The 27,187-nt window shown below is 42.6% G+C and overlaps 1 protein-coding gene across 1 annotated transcript in view; it reads left to right on the top strand.

The window, feature by feature from the left end:
* The window catches only part of PIPOX (pipecolic acid and sarcosine oxidase), a 340,310-nt gene extending 315,740 nt beyond the window's left edge, over nucleotides 1–24,570 (top strand). Inside the window, exons 7-8 of the mRNA XM_085649159.1 lie at nucleotides 5,109–5,184; nucleotides 22,767–24,570. Of these exons, the coding sequence (XP_085505285.1) occupies nucleotides 5,109–5,184; nucleotides 22,767–22,897 (207 nt within the window). The 3' untranslated portion in view covers nucleotides 22,898–24,570. The remainder of the gene's footprint in view (nucleotides 1–5,108; nucleotides 5,185–22,766) is intronic.
* The last annotated feature ends 2,617 nt before the right edge of the window (nucleotides 24,571–27,187 follow it).

Here is a 27,187-nt window from a genome sequence, read left to right on the forward strand (position 1 = left end):
AAAAAAAACAAAGACGACCTGGTACCTGCTGTCTCTTCTAAAGAAAGTGAAACTATTTCCTCCATTAAACAACTTGAGAACTTCAGCTTTAGCCCTTATACTCTTGAATTTGGATGGTGGTTACTCCCTGCTCTATTGCTTTCTAAACTCCATACTGGCACACCTAAGGGCATCCTACATGCCACAGCTCTTTTCATCTAATGATTGAATAAATATGATCACCCCATCCTGATGGAACTCCATTGGCTCCTCTTGCCTGTTGACACCAACTTTAAAATCAGCCGCATCATTTAAAGCCATCACGACCAGCACCACCGCTTACATTGCAGACACCATCTCTGGTGGGTCTCGGCACACCCACAGCCAGAACACCAGGTCTCGCCTCTGAGACCTTATAAGTATATAGCCAAGCAGCACATTATCCTGGGTGCTGCACCATCTACTGTTGCTTCACGTGCCACTGGTGAATGGCCACACACACCTAAGGATGGGCTTCTGTGAACACTGGAGATGTAATACTAGCTTGTTATAAACAAACACAAGCAAAGCCAATAGGCCATGCTAGCATTTGGAGTCCAGACTAAAACATTTAGCGAAACATGAGCTGCTGTGAAAAAAAGTAAAACAAAACGAAAAAAAGATTGCCCTCTCCTTTCAATTAATCCAACAGAGAAATAAATGAAAGAGTGATTTTTTTTGTGTTTTTGAGATGAACAAAAAGCACTGCATAGAGCTGCCCTGATCCACAAAACAGCCAATTGAAGGAGTTGAGCTACAATTTAAAGAAGAATTGAATGGGCCTTATTACTTATTTGAACTGTTTTTTTGTTCCTAAATGATGTTTTGTTTAGGGGGTGCCTAAACGCATGATTTAACCTGTGGGAGAACTGGTTGAGGTAAAACCTAGGGATACGGTTTTGCTCCCATATGGTGAAACACGAGATCCTGCACTAATTCTAGTTGTTACTCCTGTGTGTGTCAGTGCACCCAACTCGTCAATGTTCTTACATACAGATAGCACTAAACACACCTCACTGCAAGAGGGTGCCCAGGTTGGCAGTACATGGAACTCATCATACTCAAAGATAACTCTACACAGGACCATGGGGAGCTCTGATAGTGTCCCTGAAGAAGCAAGTGCAACGTGGGCACATACTTCTGGGTAAAAGACTAATGAATAAATATTGCTTATAGGCTATAGAAAGTTGTCCTACATAGTGGTTTCATGTTCAAGGTAATCACCAGCCTTCAATCTTCACTTCGCTGCCCCCTTCCCCATAGTGTGCCTCGTCTGCAACCGCTAGCGCAATCACCAATCAAAGAGAGAGCGTAGGAACCGATCCACAGCCAGGTCTCTCGCAACCATGTCCACCCTCTTCACAGCAACAGCAGCAGAACCTCAACATCCAGTTTGATTGTGAAAAATCACCCCAATACATCAGGCAATGCCTACAACATGTGCAGCCAACAGATCTTCCGCCCAAGCACTGCTCCAAGTCACGACTGTCCCAGTGTTACCATGGAGACAGTTTCAACCTTTAAAGTCTCAGAAAGGGATTACGGCCATCTTGGAATGGAAAGCTTTAGTTGTTCTGGTTCTGGAGCAGAAGTTATGTGAATAAATTGAGCATAAACCCGGCCACTATTTTAGTTTTTCCCTCATATTTGTTTTGTGTAATACATCATACTTTGGCCTGTGTTCTAAGTAGCTCTAACTTAAAAAAAAAAACATTTCATGTCAGCCATGTCAACATTAACCAACACAGATAAAGGACTGACAGGAGTAGAGGACTGTTACAGGGCGAAAGCCTCCTGCAGAGACGTGACCGACCAGGCCGGTTGAGAGAGCCAGGGAAGGATGTGTTACTGGCATGAAGGCTAAAACAGATTTGTACAGAACACAGCAGAAATTATACTCCAAATAGTCCCCATTTTGCTGCAGCTTTACAGCCAATAAAGCAGAAAGCAACACACTGCATTTATAGCGTAACACACGCTAAGGAGGTAGAAAAAAAATAAAAGGGGCATGGTACTAGGGACACAATGCAATTAAAGGGTGCAACAAGCAACGAAGCGGGAGGTGCGGGAAGGATGGCAGCAACAACAGGGGAAGGAGGGGGCGGGATAGAAGATGCAATAAAAAAGGGCACCGAAGCTGAACACGCACTCACAGTGTAACATGGGCAGAAAAGAAATAAAACAAAATAGTCCCCCAAGAGAACAGATAAACAACCAAAGCATAAAGATCCAGTACGTGGTCTCTGTGTTGTGGGAGTAAATAAAAGACAAAAAGGAAGGACAAATAGGAAGGTTTCACCAGTAGCAAGCAAGGATTTATAAAGGACACTGAAACAAACAAATCAAAATCAGTGGGCAGGCTGTAAGCCCACAAAGCATATACAACAGGTCTCAAATCAGAACCTAAAAAACAATACAGCATGCCTTTCCTTCTATGTAACCAGGAGCTGTATAACATCCCCATATCCACCTGTACTTCTCCAAAGTTGCTTTGATTTAGGAAGAGTTGAAGACGCAAAGAACTCTACATCACCATGCATTAATCATTCACAAACCAGCTGCCTCTCATATTACTCATTTACGTTATGCTTGTCTTTCACTCTGTACAACACTCCACTGCCTTTTGGTTAGATTAACACTGTAGAAATACCACATACATACATACATACATACATACATACATACATACATACATACATACATACATGATATTACGCCAAGGAGAGCAAAGTTGAATTTGTCTCTGTGTCCACCATGTGAAAGTTGGGAGCAATCAATTTGACTCCCTGTTGACCCTTTTGACCATCTGACTGGAAAAGATAGTTTAAATGTGATAAACCGTTGTATTGTGCCATGCTGGGTGCTGGGGTGTGAGCAAGAAAATTCCTAAGGAAGCGTGCATCCATTGCGGTGCATTGTACCTAGTTTCAAAGTTCAAGTCAGTGATTTGATCCCTTGTGATTCAATTAGGCATTATTGCACTCTGACCTGAATTATAGAACATGGTTCAATATGTTTTTCAGGTTTCTGCAGACATTACGGCCATAGTCCATAGACATTGATGACTTGAAAAACAGTTGCAGGGGTCTCCCTACTTGAGACATTTAAATTACAGTAAATATCAGCAGTGAGCATTTAATTATCTATGCCATCCTGTCAGCCATTACACATGGATTAGATATTGTTTTGAAGTATGGCTGTAATGCTGTCAATTTAGAGATAGGTATGTCTGATATAGGGTGTCACACTGCTAAATAATATCTTGCAGCAGGCTTCTCTTTATATGCCAAACTAAATGCAAATTCGAAATTCATAAGACTTGGATGACAGAGAGTAATGAGATTATTCTTTCAGCGTTACAGTATTTTACCCACGACACAAAATTACAAATATTTTTGCAACCAGAGATTAATTATGTAGATCCTTGCATCGCCTAGACTGGAGGAAAAACATTTAGCTGTGCTAACAATACAAAGACTCCTTGGGAACACAGCAGCCTGAGAGGTGAAGCTATATCTTGGAATGGCCCTTTTGCCCAGGGTCTTTTCACAAGGCAGCACTGTCAGTCATAGTGGCTGCAATCCTCTGCTAACTAAAGATGTCCTAGTCTTAAGTCTCTGTGGGGATTGCTTGATATTTTAGAGAGCTAATTTGCCATCTGTGGTGATAGAAAAAGAATAATTCGGGTCTTGGATGGAGCTGTACCTCACACTTTCGTTAAACCTCCATTTTAATTTTGCTTTTGTAGTGACTTTAGGATATCGGTTGAGCCATAGTATCAGAAGAGGAATTGCACGCTGATACACAATAGATTGCAAACGTTTATACGATAAAGTCGGTGGCCCGAAAAGTGGTAAACCAGTATTGTACTTTAAAACTGCCCTGCTCAGCCGCCTTTCATCAGACCAACATTTTTAAGTATACATGAAAGAATGTGTTGGCTTTAGAAAATTCCTATCTATGGATGAAAAATGAGCTGCTGTTCCTGTTTCATTCATGTATTTCTGAGCTAAAGACTTCGTCCAGAACTGGGGAAGCCAGTTTCCTCATTCAGCCTCCTTGGATAGCAATACCGGTGTCTACTTGGGAAGAACTTCCTGACTTGCTAAATGATTGGCTACTGGAAACTGCTTTGACATGGTCCTAAAATCCAGAGTGATTTGCTGGTTTCCAGAGGATTTCCAATTTCCTGGAAATACTGGAATCCGCAGTGAACAGCGACTACTTTTAAGGAGTAAACTGAATTTTTCTGGACCGACTATTCTTGCCGCGAGTTATAATTCCTGAGACGTGAAGTGCTGAGAACCTAAGACAGAAAGCAGCTACGGTTTTCTTAGCAGATAAACAGAAAGCCATACTAATGGAACAGGAGGGATCTCTCAGAATAGAGTGAATTTTCAGACCTCTTTGGCCTTTTGGTAAATAGGATGGAATTCTATGAAACAGGCATAAGGCTCATGAATTCAAATATTGGAATATTGAGTGATACTATCGCAGGCTTGAGGTTCATTGTCCTTGTTACATGGGGCCCAATTACAACTTTGGCAGATGGGATACTCTGTCACAAACGAGATGGATATTCCGTCCGCTGTATTACAAGTTCCATAGGATATAATAGAATTGTAATACGGTGGACGGGATACGTTTGTGACAAAGTAACCCTATCTGGCAAACTCATAATCAGACCCTTGGTTTTCTAAGGTAGAGGCGGAAGCAGTTTTTGGAAAAAAGCAGTTAGGAAAGCCACATATTTAATACATAGGTAATCTGGACCCATGACGGAAATTTATGACAAAGGCTACATCCTGTACTTTACTCTCATGGAGCTGCCTTGAATACAAGCGGGCTGCAGATAGGTGGTTTGTGGTTGAGGATGTGCGATGCAGTACATCTGGTTGCCAGCAAGATGAGCAATGAGGGTTTTTCTCTACTTTCCCATAAGAGTGGATGGAACATGTTCTCTCTTTCCAGTTCGCCTCTTGTGTTTACATTGCTTGGTGATTACAGCCGCATCCTTCCTACCTCAGCATTTGGTCTTTGATTTACTTTGTCGAGTAGCCTTACTCATCACCTTCTCTTTCCTTCTCTAGATCACACCAGATGACAATTTCATCCTAGACCGCCATCCTCAATTCCAAAACATCATTGTGGGAGCAGGATTTTCTGGTGAGTAGAAAAAGGCTAATTTGAAATGACAGGGTGCTGCGTGGTTCTTGAAGCCTACATTGCCAAAAAAAAAATCTAAAGTGGCTGCCAATGTGCACGTATCTGTGTACCTGAGCATGCAGTGTCATGTTTGGATGTTGTTAAGGACCCTGTCAATATCAGACAAAGAATATGCATTAATTGGGGGAAATACGCTCTACTTCAAACTGAAAAGATTGATAACTTGTATTTACAATACTGAAACATGGATCGCGGAACACGCAATGCTAGCCAAAAGATTCCCAGTGAAACACAAGTGCTAACCTGCAGAATATCGGGAATACTGGCCATGAGACTCTAAGAGAAACCAATTTAATGCTAAATCATGCTACACTGTGGAATCACGGGTAATGAATGGATGTATGTCACTTCATCACAGGTAAATACATCAGGAGTTTTTATATGGCGACCACTACTTTAAGAGTAAGTTTACATTGCGATCTTGCTGGCAAGTTAATTATATATATATATATATATATATATATATATATATATATGTATATATATATATATATATATATATATATATATATATCAACTACCTCTAATCAATCTAATTCCATCCATCCATGGATGAAGGATAAGGCATCACACCAGCACCTTTGCATTGATTTATTGCACGAAAACAGAAGCCTTTGTCAAGTTAAAATCACTGATTCACGATCATAATAAAAATAGAAGTGTGGCATAGACATAAACAACACACTTTGGACCGTAAGCAAAAGACTATATCCTCTTATAAAATATGTGTGATTACAATATCTGATATATATCGGTCCAGGTTATAATCAATTTAGAGGTTCGAATTGCTATTCTGTTTGGTCTGTGATAACAAAACATATAGAATGCCAGCTCGATCAGAATCAGTGATCATAGAAATAGGACTAACAGCATTCATAGTTACTGGCAGCAGTGTGCCTGGTTCATCTCATAACAGCATAATATAATATTCAGTATTTCCTGAAAATCATTCATATGATCCATATGAAGCTGCAAACCACGTAATTATGCAATGGAACCCAACAATTAATTTAAATCAATAATTTAAGTTCAGTCATATGCCGGTAACCACTATACATATTATGATATCCTTGTGGTATGCAACACTGGTCAAAGCATGTTAGTAATTCAACATAGTGAAAGTGAATAGAAGTGAATACAAATAATCAAAAACCTTTAAACCCTGTGATCTCTAAAATATATAAAAGTATAGATTTTCAGCCATGATTAAAATGGGCCAATTTCCCAAATAGGCTGATTCATGTGATAAGGGACCAACGTAGTCTCCTATAAATGTGGGAGGGAAGAATTCTGCGATAAATACTGCGGAGGAAAAGCTGTAGCCACTCTGTGGTTATAGTTGGGCTTACAAGTGATAGAAATTCCTTAGATTTTTGCCCCTAATAACTTTGTGCCTGTTTGACGAATCTCCATAAAACGTCTATTCTTCTATATTGGCGCGTGATGGAAAGTTTTGCCGCAATTGGTCAAAGGGGGTGGAAAGAAAAAAGGGGAACCCAAAACACGTTTTGTGCTCAGTGCATTTTCCATAGACTTTTCGTATTGGACATAGCAGCCAAACGATCAATCGTATTTGGATGAAATTTAGCAGGATTATACATTATGATGTGCAGATTATTTTTTCTGGGTTACAGTTAAGTATTTTTAAGTTACAAGGACATAAAAATGACTGATATCAGTTGTCGTAATAGCCTCGCAGTAATTTCACGAAAATATCATGGTACATGCCGATGACAAGGCATTATCATTGGCTAATGACTGCCTTTACAAAAGTTAAAGGCAGCCAGGTTGTTTTTTTGTGAAATTTGTGGTGGTGTAAAATACAGATAAGTAATATTTTTTATAATTTTCCCTACCTATTATCACTTGATTAAAGTGGTAATAGGTAGGGAAAAATAATTATAATTTTTAATACTTAAAAAAATATTACGGATGACCACAGTATTGTCTTGATAGCACTGCGGTATCGAACAAAAATAAACAAAATAGACATGTTTAAAAAATACACTGTAATACATTATATTTACTAATGTAGTGTATTGCAGTGTATTTTAAAGTATTTCCATATTTAACTTTATTTTGTTTTTTAAATTACAACGTAGCATGCAAATTGTGTTAAAATACCATGCCAGTATAAACAATTTAAAAATATGATACATTGGTTAAAAAACAAACTGGTACTTGCTAACTACTAGTTCGTTACAATACCAAAAGTTAAAAAAACATTTTAAAAAATGTACATTATTTTCAGTACCTATAAAGATTTTAATAAAGTTTTGATAGGTAGGGGGGAAAAGAAAACCTACTAGTTACCTATTATAAGGCCCTAACCCAGAATACAGCCTAAGAGTGGGAAAAATTATATTATGCCTTCCCAAGCCATGTACAATGGTATACCGCAAAAGTACCACTGTACACTATAACGCAATGTATCACTAACACCTAAATTGCTTATTGTATTACGTTACCCTTGCTTCACAAATAGTGTTGCATGGCCAGCACAATACTTAACAGAGATTTACAAAGCAATGCAGGGCCACCATGCATGGCCCTGCATTGGTTGGTAAATCTGGATGAACACAAGTCATCGCAAATCAGTGTCTTGCGTTACTTTTTGCACCATATTCTACATTCCTACCTAATTTCATCTGTATCTGTACACCACCCCACTCTACGTCACTCCACTCTAAGCTGTTCCAATGTATGCAACTATAATATACGCCACTCAACTCTACACCACTTCTCTATACGTCGCTACACTCTACGGTATTCCATTGTAAACACCTTCACTCTACACCACTCTATGGTATTCCACACTTTTCCTGATCCAGTGTACGCCACTCCACTCTACGATATTTCACTGTATGCCACTACATTGTACACCACTCCACTCTTTGCCACTTCACTGTACGCTACTCCACTGTACTCTATTACAGTGTGTGCAGCTCCACTCTATGCCACTACATTGAACGGTACTCCACTGTACACTGCTCCAGTCTATGCCACACTCCACTGTACGCTACTCCAGTATTACTATTTCACTTTATACCATTCCACTGTAAGGCCACTCCAATCTACCTTTTTCTACTGTATCCCACCCCACGGTAGCACAGTCCATTGTATGCTATTCCACTATACACCACTCCACATGATGCTCCTCCACTTTAGGCCACTGCAGTGTACGATGCTCCACTCTACGCCACTCCATTGTGTGCTATTGCATTGGAAACCATTCCACTCTATGCCACTCCTCTGTGTGCTATTCCACTCTACCTTACTGTATGCCACTTTAGTCTATGTCACTCTGCTGTGCACCATTCCCGTATACGCTACTCCAGTCAAGGCTATTCCACTGTACTACTCTCTACGGTGTTCCACTGGACAGCACTACACTCTACGTCATTCTACCCTATTGTACTGTGCACAACTCCACTCTACACCACTCAACTGTATGTTATTCCACTCTACCCCCACTCCACTGTATACAAACTGCCACTCCAGTCTACGCCATTACATTGTATGCAACTCCTCTATATACTATTCCACTCACCGCCATTGCACTAACGCCACACTATTCTACACTATTCCAGTGTATGCCACTCCACTGTTTGCTATTCCACTGTATGCAACTCCACTCGACAGTACTCCACTCTGTGCGACTCCAGTGTATGCCACCCACTCCATTCTATGCTATTCCATTGGACAACTCTACATTCTACGCCACTCCACTATATTATAGTCCAGTCTACGACACTCAAGTGTACGCTACTCCACTATACGCCACTCCACTGCACAATACCCTATTCCACTGTATGCTAATTCATTCTACACTACTGCACTACACGCTAATCCACTCTACCCCACTGCAGTGAACGCCACTCCACTTCAAGATATGCCAGTGTATACCACTCCATTGTACATCACCCCACTGTGCACAATTCCATTCTAATCAATTCCATTGGACAACACTCCACTCTATGCCACTTCACTGTATTATATTCCACCCTAACACACTTCAATGTAACCCACTCCAGTGTATGCTACTACACTGTACACCACTACACTGTACATGACTGCACTACACACTATTCCATTGTACATCACTCCACTCTTCCCTATTCTACTGCATGCCACTGCACTCTGACAGTCCACTGTATGCCATTCTTCAGTATGTCACTCCACTGTATGCTGCTCTACTCTGAACCACTCTACTCTACCCCACTACATTGTACCACCTGCGGCCCGAGCAGGTAAGAGCGGTGGGGCGAGGTGTGGGGGGGATTCGACAGACAACCACGAGGGAACATTAAATAAATTACTAATTTTCCCACGTCATCTGTCAAAATCCCCCCACCCAGCCCCACCACCCCACCGATCTTACCTGAACAGGCCGCTGCTGCATTGTAAGGTATTTCATTGTATGCCACTGCACTTTGCTTCACTCCACTGTATGTTATTCCACTCTACCCTACTCCACGCCACTTTAGTCTACGCCACCCTACTGTATGCCACTCCACTGTACACACCCCACTCTACACCACTTCAGTATACACTACTCCACTGTACGCCATTCAATTGTAGGCTATTCCATTGGACACTACTCCAGTGTACAGCACTCAACTGCATACTATTCCACTCTACCCCAACTAGACTGTACACCACTCCAGTCAATTGCACTACACTGTACGCCAGTGCACTCTATGCTACTCCACTATACGCTATTCCACTTCACACCACTCCACGGTACGATACTCCAATGTATGGTATTCCAACGTATGCCACTCCACTGTACTCTGGGCGAGAAACCAAAAGACAAACAATTGATGGACGCACCCCCAGTCAAGAGATCTGGGTTAAATCCATCATTCTTTTGCTCACCATGCGACCCCAGTTTAGACCTGGCCATATGCAAATCAGCCTTGACCCTGTGCCTCATGGGAACAGTCCTGCCCGAACTGCCAAGCTAGGTCCTCCCTGGACCGGAAACAAGCATCCTAGGACCGGTTTCGGGCTTTCAGCCCTCATCAGCCAGGATAGCTTTATTCCAGTGGCACAGTGAGCCCGGTACCCACGTCTGGGCATACCCGGCGCATTATGGTGTGAAAGCAAAAGACACACAATTGATGGACGGAATGCTGAACCAATCAAACATTCACCCCCAGTCAAGAGATCTGGGTTAAATCCATCATTCCTTTGCTCACCATGCCACCCCAGTTTAGACCTGGCCATATGCAAATCAGCGCTGACCCTGTGCCTCATGGGAACAGTCCAGCCCAAACTGCGAATCCAGGTCCTCCCTGGAGCAGAAACAAGCATCCTAAGACCGATTTCGGGCTTTCAGCCCTCTTCAGCCAGGATAGCTTGATTCCAGTGGCACAGTGAGCCCGGACCCACGTCTGGGCATACCCGGCGCACTTAGGGTGACAAAGCAAAAGACACACAATCGATGGACTGTCTCTCCATGCCACTGGAGTCAAGCTATCCTGGCTGATGTGGGCTGAAAGCCCGAAACCGGTCCTAGGATTCTTGTTTCCAGTCCAGGGAGGATCTGGCCTGGCAGTTCGGACTGGACTGTTCACATTGGGCCCAGGGTCAAGATTGATTTGCATATGGCTGGGTCCAAACTGGAATGGCATGGTGAGCAAAAAAACCATGGAGTTAGGCCCACATCTCTGTACTGGGGTGAATGTATGACGTTGTTCTGCATTCTGTCCATCAATTGTTCTTCTTGCATTTGTCACCCCGAGTGGGATGGGTATGCCCAGACGTGGGTCCCGTGCTCTCCATGCCACTGGAGTCAAGCTATCCTGACTGATGAGGGCTGAAAGCCCGAAACCGGTCCTAGGATGCTCGTTTCCAGTCCAGGTAGGACCTGGCCTGGCAGTTCCAGCTGGACTGTTCCCATTGGGCCCAGGGTCAAAACTGATTTGCATATGGCTTGGTCCAAACTGGAATGGCATGGTGAGCAAAGCAACGATGGATTTAGGCCCAGATCTCTCTACTGGGGTACATTTATGGCATTGTTCTGCATTCTGTCCATCAATTGTTCATTTTGCATTTGTCACCCCGAGTGGGACGGGTATGCCCAGACGTGGGTCCCGTGCTCTCCATGCCACTGGAGTCAAGCTATCCTGACTGATGAGGGCTGAAAGCCCGAAACCGGTCCTAGGATGCTCGTTTCCAGTCCAGGGAGGACCTGGCCTGGCAGTTCCAGCTGGACTGTTCCCATTGGGCCCAGGGTCAAGACTGATTTGCATATGGCTTGGTCCAAACTGGAATGGCATGGTGAGCAAAACAACAATGGATTTAGGCCCAGATCTCTCTACTGGGGTAAATTTATGGCATTGTTCTGCATTCTGTCCATCAATTGTTCTTTTTGCATTTGTCACCCTGAGTGGGACGGGTATGCCCAGACGTGGGTCCCGTGCTCTCCATGCCACTGGAGTCAAGCTATCCAGGCTGATGAGGGGCTGAAAGTCCGAAACCGGTCCTAGGATGCTTGTTTCCAGTCCAGGGAGGATCTGGCCTGGCATTTCAGGCTGGACTGTTCCCATTGGGCGCAGGGTCAAGACTGATTTGCATATGGCTGGGTCCAAACTGGAATTGCATGGTGAGCAAAAAAAACAAAGGATTTAGGCCCGGATCTCTGTACTGGTGTGAATGCAAGACATTGTTCTGCATTCTGTCCATCAATTGTTCTTTTTGTACTCACTGTACTCTTTTCCACTGTTTACCACTACACTGTACGCGACTCCACTTTGCTCCACTCCAATGTATGCCACTCCTCTCTATGCCACACTATTCTACGCTAATCCATTGGATGGAACTTATATTGTATGCCACTCTACTGTATATAGTACTGTATATAGTTTTTCACTATCCCTCATTCCACTCCAGGCCACTCCACTGTACAATACTGCAGTGTAGGCTATTCCACTCTATGCCACTCCAGTCCTCTAAACTTCAAAGGACACTATTACACTGTACAGTACTCTACTGCATGCCACTACAGTGTATGCCGCTCCACTGTAAGCAGGTCTGCTGTACAACACTCTACTGTATGACACTCTGCTCTACTCAATATAACTTTACTCTATAAAAGTCAACCACACTTTATGGCACCCTACAACACTATATTCCACTCTATCTCATTGCACTTCCATGTCCAACACTATACTCCGCGCTATGCCTGTACACTCCATTGTATAACGCTCTATTGCACTGTACAACACTTTTGAATATTTTACGACACAGCACTCCACTCTGCTATACAAGATGTCACTCCAATTTGTAAGATATTGCTCAACTCAACACTACGCGACTACACTGTACTCCACTCCACGACATGCATGTACACTCCCTTATATTTTATAGACTACGTTATGCCACTCCACTCTACTCCACTGTACAAAAGCTTACCTCGCTCTACGCCACTGCACAACAATCCACTCTATGCAGCTCCGCTATACGACACACTACTGTACTCTATGAAACTCCACTCTGCAACACTGTGTGTTACTCTCCGACATTTTACTCCACTCTATACCGCTACACACCACTGTACAACACTGTACGCCACTGCACAACTCTCTACTCCAGTCTAAGCTACTGTACTGCCCTCCACTTCACAACACTGTACACAACCCTTTCTATCCTACTGCACTACACTTTACTCAATTGTACTCCTTGAGACATGATTCCACTCTACTACACTGTATGCCACGCCACGTTTCACAACTCTATGCCATTCTACTCTATTACGCTGTATGCCAATCCACTATAGCACACTCCATAACACTGTACTTTGTTGTACACCAGTCTGCTCTAGAAAACCTTACTACACTGTATGCAACTCTGCTCTCCTGCAGTCTACACGACTTTCCAAAACTCTACAACATGTCACTGCGCCGAACTGTACAATAATGTACTCCAGTTTGTAACACATTACTCAAATGTATGCTACACCATTCCAGTATACTTCAGTGCATGCAGCTATACTCTTCAACATGCCACTCCACTCTGACACTTTACTCTAAGCTACCCCACTGCAGTGTTAACCACTCAACTATACTCCACTCTACTACACTTTATCCCACTGTACACCACTATATACCATACTGCACTGTGTACCGCTACACTGTCTGGCACTTTAATCCACTGTATGCAACTCCAGCCTACAAGACTATGCCACACCCTATGCCCCTCTAGAACATTCCACTCCACACTATGCCCATCCACTGTTTGCCATTGTAGTATACTGTATAACAATTGACGAGATGCCACTCCACTCCTCTCTAGGACACGCAACTACACTATACAGCACTCTCCTCCACTGTACTCTGACACTCCTCTCAATGATACGCCACTAAGTGACACTCTACTGCACTCTGTCACGCCTCTCTGCAACATCGTACTCCACTCTGTGACAGTCCATGACACCCTGCTCTACTGTATGACACTCCAATCCACTGTACAACATGCCGTTCCACTCTACAATACTCCACTCCACTATACGATATGCCACCCTACTTTATAAAACCTTACTCCCCTGCAAGCTCCCCCACACCACTCTACTCCACTGCACTGTATTCCACTCTAACACACTACACTCTATGACACTCTTCTCCATTCTACTGTACGATACTCTAATTAATGTCACACTAATAATTGGCACTCAACACTATGAATTGAAACACATTGTTATTTAAAAAATAACAACAATTGAAATTCAATTAATTATCCAAAAGTTAGGAATAAATTATAGTTGGGAAAACATTATTCTTTCTATAGAAACCCAACTTAAATTAGACAATCATTAGGAATTCTAAAGTATAAATTACATTTATAATTTACGCACCACCTTCAAATTACTGTAAGTCACGCACCTCCATACCAGGTGTTATCACCTCACTCACCAAACTACAGGGGGTATGCAGTCCTTTGTGTGAAGGCAGGACACAGCCTATTCAGGTGTAAGTGGGGCTGTGCCGAGCTCTGCCCACCCATTCTGCCAGTGAAGGCCTATCCAGAGACATCTAATCTCTCTACTGTGTGTGGCTGTCTAGGAGGAATACTCTAAGACAAACTGCCAACTACACCTAGTCATGTGACCCAGAGACAGACTGCAAGTACTAAACGACTACAGCAGGAAAATGCCAACTTTCTAAAAGTGGTATTTTCAAAATCGAAATTCAAAATCCGACTTTACCATTAGAGAGGATTTTACATTACATTCTAAAAACACCAAACATGAACTGTTGACCTGTTCCCATTTGGAACATATCCTTATTAAATATAGTAAGGACGTCCAATGTTATCCTACGGGAGAAGTAGGCCTTGCAATGATAAAAAATGAATATAAGAGATTTTCTCTATCAGGACATATAAAGTTTTAACTGAATGTCCTACTCTTTAAATATGTTGCACCCTGCCCTGTGGGCTGTTTAGGGCCTCCCATAGGAGTGACCTATATATTTATTAAAAAAGGAAGGTGTGGGCCTGGCAAAAGGTTTACAAAATGGCTATTTAAAACTGCACACAAAGGCACCAATGGCAAGTCTGAGACATGTTTCAAGCACTAATTAGAAGGGTGGCCCAATAAGTGCTGCAGGCCCAATAGTAGCATTTAATTAAGTGGTACGCTGTAGAGTCCTAAGGTCAACAAAACCAAAATCAGAAAAATATGGAGGAGTAAGACAAAACGTTTGGGGGAAGACCACCCTAAGGCTGACATGTCTAACGCATGCTCTTGTGTATGTCCTAGGAGCAACCATCCCATCTCAATTGATAATCCCCAAATATCGCAAGACGATAACAAAAGGCTGGATGCTGAACACCCTACCTCATTTTGCAAGAGGCACTCTGAATTACAACTGATTGCAGAAAACAGTGGTGGCCTAATCAAACAAACAGCATGATTTCTGTTATGACATAAGAACATACCTCAAAAATCCATGTACCTTGTAATCACCTGTCTACTTCAGATGTAAGCTTCATTTGAGTGTTTGGGTTGTGGACCTGAACTTTGTAGTGATTTAACTATACTTGCAAGTAAATGTGTGGTTATTAGGATTGCTCTCTTTGATATCCGCTCCTATTTTGGGCACCTTTTATGGTAGTAGGTTCCTTATAATGGTTAATGTATGTTTTTAATTACAGCACTCTGTCTGGGAGTGGTGACGATGGAGAGATTTGTTACTAAGTCTAATATGCCATAAGATTAAAATACAAGGAAAGCAAACAGCAAAGTGACTGGTTCAGGTTGCTCTACAAAAACTAGCATTTAAATTGTTATGCATTGTTCAGCACATTTCAAAGCAGCACATTAATAATGTGCATACAGCAGAGAACTTGAATCATACATTGGGGAGAGGAGTTGGCCTAACGGCTAGGACGCTCGACCTCGGACCTGGGGAACTGGGTTCGAGTCTCGGTAATGACGCTGAACATCCTGTGATTCTGGACAAATCACCTAATCTCCCCGTGCCTAACAAAAAATGAATGTGTTTCCTCACGTTACGTAACTGGTGCCATGTAAAGCGCTCTGATACCCGATTCGGGTCAAGTTCGCGCTATATATAACTCTGCAAAAAGAAAAATACAGCTATGAAAACATTATTTTTAATTTTAACAGTACAAGTATGCTAAGTTGATAACATGTATCTATTTACCAAGACCAAATTAACATACAATAATCTAAATTTTGATGGAAAGTATAATTTTGTAAGAAATATGATCACATGTTTGATAGATACAAGTCAAGCAGGTGTTTAATAATCTTTGGGCAGGGTACGTGTAGTTACAGTGCCACTTATAAATGCCCAAACTGCTGGAATTATGCATCAGTGGAATACCCATTTTGTAATAGGGTTGACTAAATTATTCAGCAAATGAATGGCAAACTACACGATTATACAAATAAAGGCAACTTATGTGGCAGGTTCTGTGGCAAGAGTATCTAGCTCTTTTGAGAGTTCACCACATGTAGGTGGAAAAGGGATCCTAATAGGAATAGAGAACAGGCAGGTCCTATACCCAATGTCATCATATTCAATCTGTATTTTCTCTTTCATTTTAAAATATTTTGGGTAAATCAGATAATGTTTCGCTCAACAGAAACACACCCACGTATACACTCTTATGATAATATAAGGCACATTGGACCAGATGTAGGAAGGCGAATTGCGATCACAAAAGCTGAAATTTGCTGAATTTCAGCGTTTGCGATCGCAATTTGGCTGTGTGCAATGTAGGTAGGCAAAACCCTCTTGCAAAATAAGGAATCGCAAAAATTGTGATTCCTTATTGTGCGCAAGCATTTAGAGAATCGCAATTAGTGATTCACTAAATCCTATGCTAGTAGGCATCGCAAACTGCGAAATTGCCTTAAGGAATCGCAAATTGCCACCAACTTCTAGTTGGTGGTAATTTGCAATTTCCTTTAAAAAAACACTTTTTTTCAAAGTGCCATGCGGCGCTCATACATGCCCTTTGCACACATGCACATTTCAGGGGTGCAACAGGGTGTCCTTGTGAAACCCTGGCACCCTTGAAATTGCCCACGCAATTTGCGAGTACTTCTTGGTTACAACTCAATGAATGGGAAGGTATTCCTTGATTGCGAATCTCAATTTGCGATTCACAATTAAGGAATATTAAGGAATCGCAATTATTTTTGCGATTCCTACATACATTCCATTTTGCGAGTCCTTAATAGCGATTCGGTAAAAATCGCTATTAAGGATTCGCAAAACTGACTTTACCTACATCTGGACCATTATTTCTTATTTTGAAAATTTCAGGTGTGTTTAAAACTATTTTCAGGTTTAGGCTTACTCTCTGTTTACACAATAGTGTTCTGAGTGTATTTCTATTAATTACTGCAGAAGTGTACAGCACATTACTTACATCAAATATAATACATCTTTATTCAATTATACAAATACAATCATAAAAGAATAAAATACATAACACAGTCTTAACGATAAATCCTTGTCAGACATGGAAAACGCTTCTTTGTGTCAATCATTTCTAAAAGAGCCTGTTTAAAAGCACTAGACATTTTAATAACCTTATACAGTAACATATGGTAAAATCAAATAAAAAATACACCATCTACAAAACATTAGACCAAGCAATAACTTTCTGAAGGTTAAGAATGTCCACCAATAAAATCATATGTTTTTGATGGGCAATTACACGAAAGAAAAAGGGTGCACAGACACATAAGAAAGCATCATTGAATAGCCATTAATTTTCTATTGTACAGAGCTATTATCAGGAAACCTCCCACAGCATAACACACATGTGGGTCAGGCAGCATGCGAAAGGATTAAAAAGCAGATCAATATTGGTAAAATCCATAACATTTAAGACAGGTGCCAGGTATGTATGCCTAGGCTTCCGATGAAATTTTCAGAATAAGAAGTGGACCTAAGATTGGGAGGAAGATTCGCCAAACAGGCAAATCAAGATGATTTTGCATCGCACTGACCTAGTGGAAAGTATAGATGACATCTAATGCAGACTAGGCACAATTTGTCTAATAGCGCCCATTCCCAGGCATTTTTCACAATAGACAGGTATGGTTCGGTGCTCATGCCAATTTGAATTGCGAATAAGTCTCTCCAAGTAGGTTTGGGCAGCTCTACTCTCTCTATTGGCTGCCGCAAAGCTCAAGTACAACTCCCTCACCTTGATTTGTGCAAATGAGTGGTGATGCAAACAGATCAGGCCTGCCTAGGGCTCCCACAGTTTTCTTGACTTAGCTCAGCCACAGGATTCTAATACCAAAGTCGCAAGCTAGACAATCACTCTGCCAGGACCCTTGATCCATCAATATCTTGATGATTTACCCCCAAAAGCCATATCAGATGAGGCACGGGCAGAACTAGATGCCCCTCTGACAGTCGAAGAACTGAGTGCAGCCTTTGCAGACTTACGTACAGGCAAAGCCCTGGGCCCTAACGGCTTCCCATGCGAGTTTTATAAGCTTTTTCAATTCCAGTTCAATACTAATTATCTTGTGGCAGTACATGTGGCCCTTGAGGAGGAGAAACTCCCGCCAGACTAGCGGCATGCAAAAAGCGTGGTATTCCCTAAGCCCAGCCGACCAGGTTTAAGTACCTCAGGGTCTACCTCTCGTCCTCCCAATCGGTGTCGTGGAATAAAAACATTGCCCCATCTGGGCGCGCACGCAGGCTGAGAAGGAGTCCTGGGCACTCTTGCCTTTATCTGTACTGGGAAGACCTGCGATATTGAAGATGGTGTCCCTCCCTCCCCTTCTTTATCAGCTGCAGAACCACCCCTTTTAGATATCGGCCACCTGGTTCCGTCAGCTCAATTCAAGACTAAGCCGCTTTGTATGGAACGATCAAGCCACTAGAATTGCGCTTACAACGTGCTTTCAATCGACGTACTGCGGAGGAATAGCGACCCCTGACATTCAATCATATCACACAGCATTCATATCTTGGTATTGAATGACTGGTGGTATGGGAATAGCAGTGACCCAGTGGAGAAATGGCTCATGGTTGATATGCTACCCCACATGCTCTTACATACCCCAAAAGAGCTTTGGTGATTTCTGCGTGCCACATGTGTGATTTTTGGAGTTTGGAAGGAATCGATGCACAGGATGGGGTGGTGGAGACGGCTGATGAGGGAGACGCCCCCTGGCAGAGTGGCCTTATGCAGCAGGTGTCCACCTTCTTGGGGTTTAGACACTGGGACGCAATAGGCATTTCCACGTTGGGAGATGTGATGCGAGGCACTACCATGAGGTCCTTTTAGGAGCTCAGGAAGGAATTTGCTATGCCGCATACCCAATTCTATAAATATTTGCAATATGGAATGCCTTCACCCGGTATGCTGCGCATTTAGAATCTCTCCCGGAATTCAATTCAATAGAAGCAAAGGTATTTATGGGTGACTTGGGGGCCCACAAGACTGCAAAGATATATCAAACTCTGGTGACAAATCTCTCCACAACCTTAGATTCACTCCTGGGAAAAATGGCAGACAGACCTTGGTCCCCTTGATAGTGACGACTGGACAGAGGCCCTAGAATCCCCCAGGGGCACCGCAATAGCTTCTCGCCTCAGACGTATCCAGTTTAAATATTTATACTGTGCTTATTTTATCAGATATAGGCTTTGGAGGGCGGGGCTGATAGATTCCCTGATGTGGCAGCATGGAAGACACGTTTATACATACCATCTGGGAACGCACTGCACGTAATAGATTTTGAAGGGAAGTTACAAACTGCTTATCAGAAGTGCTTGGGTGGGAAATATTTCTGTCTCCTAAGCTTGCCTTATTACATATCACTGAAGAAATAGGGGGAAACATCTATAAAAGACACTTGCTATTCTTGGGCCTTAACCTGGTAAAAAGAGATATATCTAGGGCATGGAAAGACTCGGCCCGACCTAAAGTGGGAGCGTGGAAGGCAAGCCTCAATTGGTGCATGGGTCAAGAACAGCCTATTTGTAAAGCACAGGACTGCGCTCAAAAGCTCCCCAAAATCTGGAAACGGTGGGCAGACTTCAGGGGGCTCATATTGGAACCCCCTTCACCACGAACTACAGATGTGGGAACCTTCTGAGAACGCATCGTGGGAGAGAGTGATGATACAAAGGACTACGCTATGTGTGAATTGGCTTGATGGGTATGATACTTGGACTATTATACAGCATGCGACACAGTCGGTTATAAGGTTAGGGGCTGATGTTCACAGACCCGAAATGTTTAACTTTTTGTATTATAAATGTCATATGGAAGTCACCTGCTTGAATGTTAACATATTTATCAATCTGTATTATTTTTCTCCTGTAAGAAATGTGATTATTTTATCTGACGACTCAATAAAAAAGTGTTTTGAAACAAAAAAAAACTTCTTCTGGAGTCAAAGGTCACTCAAAGGTAGGGTAATTCAGTGACACTTGTAAAGGAATTTCCCTTGATAGACATAGGTCTGACCTTGATAATTTCTTGCCCGCACATCATATAGTGAGTTTTAGATATATTGGTTTCAAGGTCTTAGTTGTCCATAAACAGGACAAAGTTCCTAATTAGCCCCCGTAAACCATTGGGCATTCAGGAAAGTATCACTGCATCATCTACATAAAGCAGTGCTGGAGCAGGGACCGAATTTACCTTTGGGAGGCCCATCCCCTAAAAATAAGGTGTCAGACCGTTTATTTATAAAATGAACAGAATCGGGGCCATGACACATCCCTGTCTGATGCCTCGAGACAGCCCAAAGGTATTGGTACACTCTCCCTCTGTACCTGACCTTAGCTATTACCCCACAATCTAGTCCACGTAAGAAATCAAACAAAGTCTGGGGCACACCCAGCTCAACTAGTATGTGCCACAGTTTAGAGTGATTTACATGGTTAAAAGCACTACTTAGATCCATAAATGCAAGCTGGAGAGGACCGTTTTTTGAAATTGTATACTCTCCGATCAGTAAGCTCAAATTGAGGCTCTGGTCCTGCATCCCCAAACCTTTGCTAAATCCATAGTGTACCCTCTTGATGGTACCAGACTGCTGAACCCAAAACTCAACTCTAGACAGAAATATTCGGACAGCGACTTTTACTACTGAATCCAACAGAGATATTGGCCGATAGCAATAGGGATCCTGCCTTTTAACTTTCTTAAATACGGGAGCTATAACCGTGAGCTGCCAGGAAGTCGGAATCCTGTGAGGAGCTGCGGCGTTCTGAACATTGGTAATGATGGGGACCCACAAAGTGGTGTTACTTACTTATTATATGCACATCTCACTAATAGAAACTTTAAGATTAAAATTATTAAATCTTTAAAAGAGATGAAGAATGCTTGGACTGTTTCTGTAGTCTCTGTGATGTTGAAATAATGCTCTATCAGGACAGTGTCTATGCTGTAAGCATGAAATTGAATGAATAGTGAAATAAAATAGGTTCACAAACAATGGGAAATTACTATTTCCACCCTGTTTGAAAACTGAGTTACTTTCAGATATGCAGAGTTCTTCTTACCGGTTGTAGGCAAAAAAGTCCCCCAGTCCATCACTGGCGACATTAACACCATCTGGGCGCAATATTGATCTCTTTAATGCTTGAACCCAGCAAACAACAGCCAAAAGGAGAGCAGTAAACGTTTGCATTCCTTCTTGCATTGGTTTATCCCCATGTACATACTTTTAGTATTCTTTAACCTGTAAGAGCTACACACAGGTTTTTGTTAGACTATGCAAATTATCCATAAAATGTTGGATCATGGGGCAAGTGGCGAAATTACATATAAAACGCCGTAGCCATGCAATCGTGTAATTCCAGTTGCAGTGCCTCTTTAACGTGATAACAAATGTGTTGTTAAGTGGATGCCGTGAAGAAGTTCATGAAATTCTTTTTGTGGAGCCACATCAGAATGTTGATTTATTGTTTCCCTAACATGTACTTCAAAGGAAAGTTGTCAGCTGGATTCTTTCGGAGGCTTGAGAATTATGGTTTTTTCCATGCATACAATTTTGGCTGTTTTTTTCCTAAGATTGAAAATGGTGACATCATGCTATTTTGTCTAAGTTCTACATACACTCGAACACCCCCTGTTTTGGTTATACAGAATTTGCTAGATCAGACTCATAAGAGCTACTTCTTCCATCAGTGCTTCACCTAAGGCTGAGTAACTGAGCAACCACTTCTGATTTCCTAAGTGTGTTCTGAATAACACTTGCTTGGAACACAGTGTGCTTGATTGTTAGTCAACATAATAGAACCTATAGCAAACAATCTGATGACCCCAAGACCTACCATACCACATCTGACAATATAGAGACCCACCACACTCAATCTTATGAGTGCAGGGTATGGCTCGGGTGATGGTGTCAGGCTGTGATTTTGCCCAACCAATAGATCTGAGGGGAGCCAGAAGTTATAGAGACTGTCCTCACAGTGAATTCTTCAATAGCATTCTCAGTACCTGCTTCCCTAGGGATGTTGGGTTCTATCGGGACTTTGGAGATTTTTTTTGTCCCACCTCTGATGGTCAGCTGTCTAAAGGGGCTCACATAGGGTGTGTGCTTCTGTGGATTTCACATGAGATCAAGTCCTTAGTGGATCCAATATTCACAGGTTCTGAAGAGGTCTACTTGATTCCCAGAAGTATAGGGAATCCACACTCACAAGTTACATAAATTTCCAAAGATCATGGGTTCCTACATTAACAGAGACTCTCATTTCCTACGTTATCAGGTGGTCTAGGATCCTATTGAATTAACCAGTAGTCTAAGATTGTATGAGTACCATAGGTAATAACATTCATAGTGGACCTAGAGTCAACATTCACAGAGGGCTCTACATTTACACATTTTCCAAAGTAGTGCGTCTAGCTCTTATTGTTCATGGGGGGGTGTTTCCTGTTTTGTTCAATGGGGGTTCATAGAAGGTGTTGATTTCTAAGTGTCTGGGAGAGGTTTTAGCCTCTTAATATATGGCTTGATCTGAGATTCTGCTTTTGTTCCTTTTTTCATCCAGGTCATGGATTTAAGTTCTCCCCAGTGGTGGGGAAGATCCTGTGTGAACTCGCCATGGGCAAAGAGCCGTCCCACGACCTGGAACACTTCCGCTTATCACGATTCTCAAACAAGTTGAAATCTACTTTGTGATGGCCTGCCCTTGTAGAACAGAGAAGACACCAATACCAAATAATTTTATCAAAATGGGCATAATCAAAGAAATCAACTCTTTATTACTAATCGATGTCTACACTGATACTCTCAGCCTCCCCGATCAATATCAATCTTTTCACCAATTCACAATGATGCCAATCGCCTAGAACTAGAGATTAAGTTGAGAATCGCACTATGCAAATATCACATGAGAGACTAATACAAGTATGAAGCATAATCATAGTGTTTTAAGCTGCAGGTCTTGGGACTCCAGGGTAGTGCTGTGTGCAGACGACTCTTGGACTCCATGATAGTGCTGCGTGCAGACGACTCTTGGACTCCATGATAGTGCTGTGCGTAGAGGACGCTTGTACTCCATGATAGTGCTGTGTGCAGACGACTCCATGTAGTGCTGTGTGCAGAGGACTCTTGGACTCAATGGCAGTGCTGTGTGCAGAGGACTCTTGGACTCCATGGTTGTGCTTTGTGCAGACAACTCTTGGACTCCATGATAGTGCTGTGCGTAGAGGACGCTTGTACTCCATGATAGTGCTGTGTGCAGACGAGTTTGGACTCCAGGGTAGTGCTGTGTGCAGACGACTCTTGGACTCCATGATAGTGCTGCGTGCAGACGACTCTTGGACTCCATGATAGTGCTGTGCGTAGAGGACGCTTGGACTCCATGATAGTGCTGTGTGCAGACGACTCCATGGTAGTGCTGTGTGCAGAGGACTCTTGGACTCCATGGTAGTGCTGTGTGCAGAGGACTCTTGGACTCCATGGTAGTGCTGTGTGCAAAGGACTCTTGTAATCCATGATAGTGCTGTGTGCAGATGACTCTTGGACTCCATGATAGTACTGTGCACAGACAACTCTTGGACTCCATGGTAGTGCTGTGCGCAGACGACTCTTGTACTCCATGATAGTGCTGCGTGTAGACGACTCTTGGACTCCATGATAGTGCTGTGTACAGACAACTCTTGGACTCCATGATAGTGCGGCACGCAGACGACTCTTGGACTCCATGATAGTGCTGCGTGCAGACAACTCTTGGACTCCATGAAAGCACTGCGTGCAGACGACTATTAGGCTCCATGATAGTGCTGTGTGCAGCCGACTCTTGGACTCCATGATAGTGATGTGTGCCGAAGGACGTCTGGGCTGAGTGATAATGCTGTGGGGCTCCTTGGCTCAACAGGAGTGCTGATTAAGAGGGCTCCTGGGGTCAGTGGAAGTCGTCTATTTTGCAGAAAATCACCACCTAAACTCTTGACATCACTCTTTATGAAAAACCTCTACAGAGCGCCCCCTCGACATAACTTCTGAACTTTGGGGAGCCCATTGGTCAGACTGGCTGTGCAGAACAGGACTGGGAATGGGAGCCACCTGTGTGGCTACGGTGCCCTCTTTGTGGCCTAAATATAATTCGGTGAAAGGAACAGCAGACTTTAGAATGTGTTGGCCATTATCCAAGCGGTCTTCTGTTGTTCACTGATGAAGGAAGTCCAAAACCTCTTAGACATATGTGAAAATGTGCAAAAAATGTTTTTTAATGTTTCTAGGAGAGAATCATATCTGAGAAGGAAAAGTTAAGCAATCTGCGAAAACAGCTGTGAAAATATGTATTAATATTTCTGAATTTGATATAAAGAATATTTAATTATGGCAAACTGCATTCATTGTTTTAATTACAGTATTTCTGGAAATTGAGAAAACAACCTAATTAAAATATGATAGGTGTTGTAGTTCTCTGCATCTGTCACACATTCTCCTCAACTCCCCTGTGCACGTCCTACTATTCTGGGCTCTGTGTACTCAACCGCCTGGACTCCACCCAGGGTTCGGCCACTTAGAGCACACCTGTCCATGCCACATTCATCCCTCACTAGGAGACTGACTACAGCTGGGTGGCTTCTCTGACAAGGAGCGCTATTCATTTGCCCACTGCTCGGCAGAGCATGCACTTCAATCTGCTGCCATCTGCATGCATTAGTGCCCCTGTGAGGGTCAGCACTTTTTCTATAATATATACGTGCCTGCTGCAGCCTTACCTTTTTGACCTCAGGGGAATGTGGCTTAACGGTTAGAGCGACCGACTTTGAAGCCGGGGAATCAGGTTTTAGTCTCGGCAGGGACGCTCAAACATCCTGTGAATCTGGGCAATCCAGTTAATCTCCCCGCGCCTAAAAATGAAATGTGTCCGTATTTAATGCAACTAGTGTTCATGTAAAGCGCTCTGATACCTTCGGGTAGAGTTCGCGCTGTATAAAACGGCAACAAAAAAATGTCTCCCTTCAAGCTATTTAAACGCTTGAGCCAGAAATTACATGAAGATTGTGCCGAATGTGCTAAGCACATTAGGTATCAGTATAATATCCCGAGACGGGCCCCGTAGATGTCGATGTCTGCAATAGGTGCGTTGGGGCCAAATGTTTTTCCCAGCTGCTAACCAGAGATGTGCAATTTACACACCGACTAGTTTGTGACCGGGTATGTAGTTTGCGATATGACATATGTACTAATAAGTTGCATCAGAAATTGTTCATTCCCTGGGGGTCATAAAAAAACCTGCTTAATGAATGTTAATTTGGCAGGACGCAATTTGTGACCCTTGTGATGGTTGTGAATGCTGCGGGGAAGGCCTGCAAGGGAAAGCAGGCCTCGGTTTCTGAATTAGCTTTCCCAAACAGGAAAACTTTTCTTTTTCTTTTCCTCCAAAAAAAAGCAGCTAGTGTACAATAAAGGGTCAGGCTGTGGGCCGTTTCTCGAGGCTGCCCAATATGATTCCCAAAGAGAAAGATAGTTTGCAGAGACTTCTTCCCCTTTGCAAATCAGTTGCCATCCCAGGAGCCTGCAGTGTTTCTTTGTCCCGGAGGTTCTCCATGGAAAACAACAGGGCACCAGTTGCCATCCCAGGTTGGGAGTCAGTAACTGTTTAATGGTTTGCAACAGCAGTCACAACCCATAGCCTCATTACTTTCTGATTCATGAATAGATGGAAGATGCCCATTTCATGCCCTATCCTTTTACAAATTTAGAAAAGATCACAAAAGCTACTTTGCAAGTCAGAAATCATTTTCTAACTTGTAAAATGGCTTTGTAAATTCTAAAAAAAAAAAACGTTTGCTATTGCAAACGTTCGGATTTTGCCAAATGCAGGATTTGCAAATGCAAAAGGATTTCGAACATCTGGCTGAATATACCTAAAGGTATATTCAAATTAGATCTATTTGTGACTAATAATCAGAAACACTTTATTGTAGCCTTTCACCTTGTTATCAATTAGTACTTTGGGGGTAGAATGTTTTATTTTTTTTAGAAATCCTGAATATGTCCTGGCAGACCATAAACTGACTGCCACTTACTCCGTTTCTTAGAACTCCGCCCTCCCTTATTCCCACAACTGCATCCTGCTCCTACAACCACCTCCTCTCTCAAACAATTTGTGAGTTTTACATTTTCCAGCACTTCTAAAATAGTCTAGATGTAAAAAGTAAAAAAAATCTGCAATGAACTAAGGTGCAACTGATTTGGACTGTGCCAGCGCTATGTGTCCTGTTACTTCTTTAATGGTAAGGACCACCTATTATTGCATAGTGCACAGAACTCTGCTCAAAGTGACTATTTCTCACTTCAAATTGTGTAACAAGTGTTACTCACAATACACAGTACCTTTTTTGTCAAAGCGTGAAGGATGGTGCCTGAGCCTACCCCTTTTTGATTTCAGTTATGTGATCTGTGGGTTACAAAGGTCATGGAAGAGAAATGCCTTGGTTGCCACCCGAATGACATACTAGAATCAGAGGTTTTTGCCGGCATGCTGGTTCTTCAAGACTAGCCACCTCTGATATGGTTGACCACAACATTTTTCTTCGCTGCCCCCGATCAGCATGCAACTTTTCAGACCCAAAGTGGAGGTAATATCTTAGATCACATTATTAAAATCCTTCCTGTTTAACTGTGGCCTGAAGTCCCCCACACCCCTTCCTGTGACATGCAGAGTCGGCAAGTCTTCCTCCTTCCCCCCCTTTTTCAACATCTTAATAAAACCACTCATGGAACCCCTCCGGATCCCATGACCACCACTTCTGTTTTTATGGTGACAGTGGACAAATGTAGCTCTGTGTCAAAGTGGCATGGATAAATTGTCAGAATGCCTAAAGTCAATAGAGTTGGTCAAAACAGCACAAAGCGTAGCCCATTCAAAACTCTCACAATGGCTGCACCTCCCACACCGTTTCATAACAAATGGAGTTGCCATGCCATCTCCTCCCCTACACACTTTCT

The sequence above is a fragment of the Triturus cristatus genome, chromosome 3_2 (assembly GCF_964204655.1).
Source record: "Triturus cristatus chromosome 3_2, aTriCri1.1, whole genome shotgun sequence".
Classification (NCBI taxonomy): domain Eukaryota; kingdom Metazoa; phylum Chordata; class Amphibia; order Caudata; family Salamandridae; genus Triturus; species Triturus cristatus.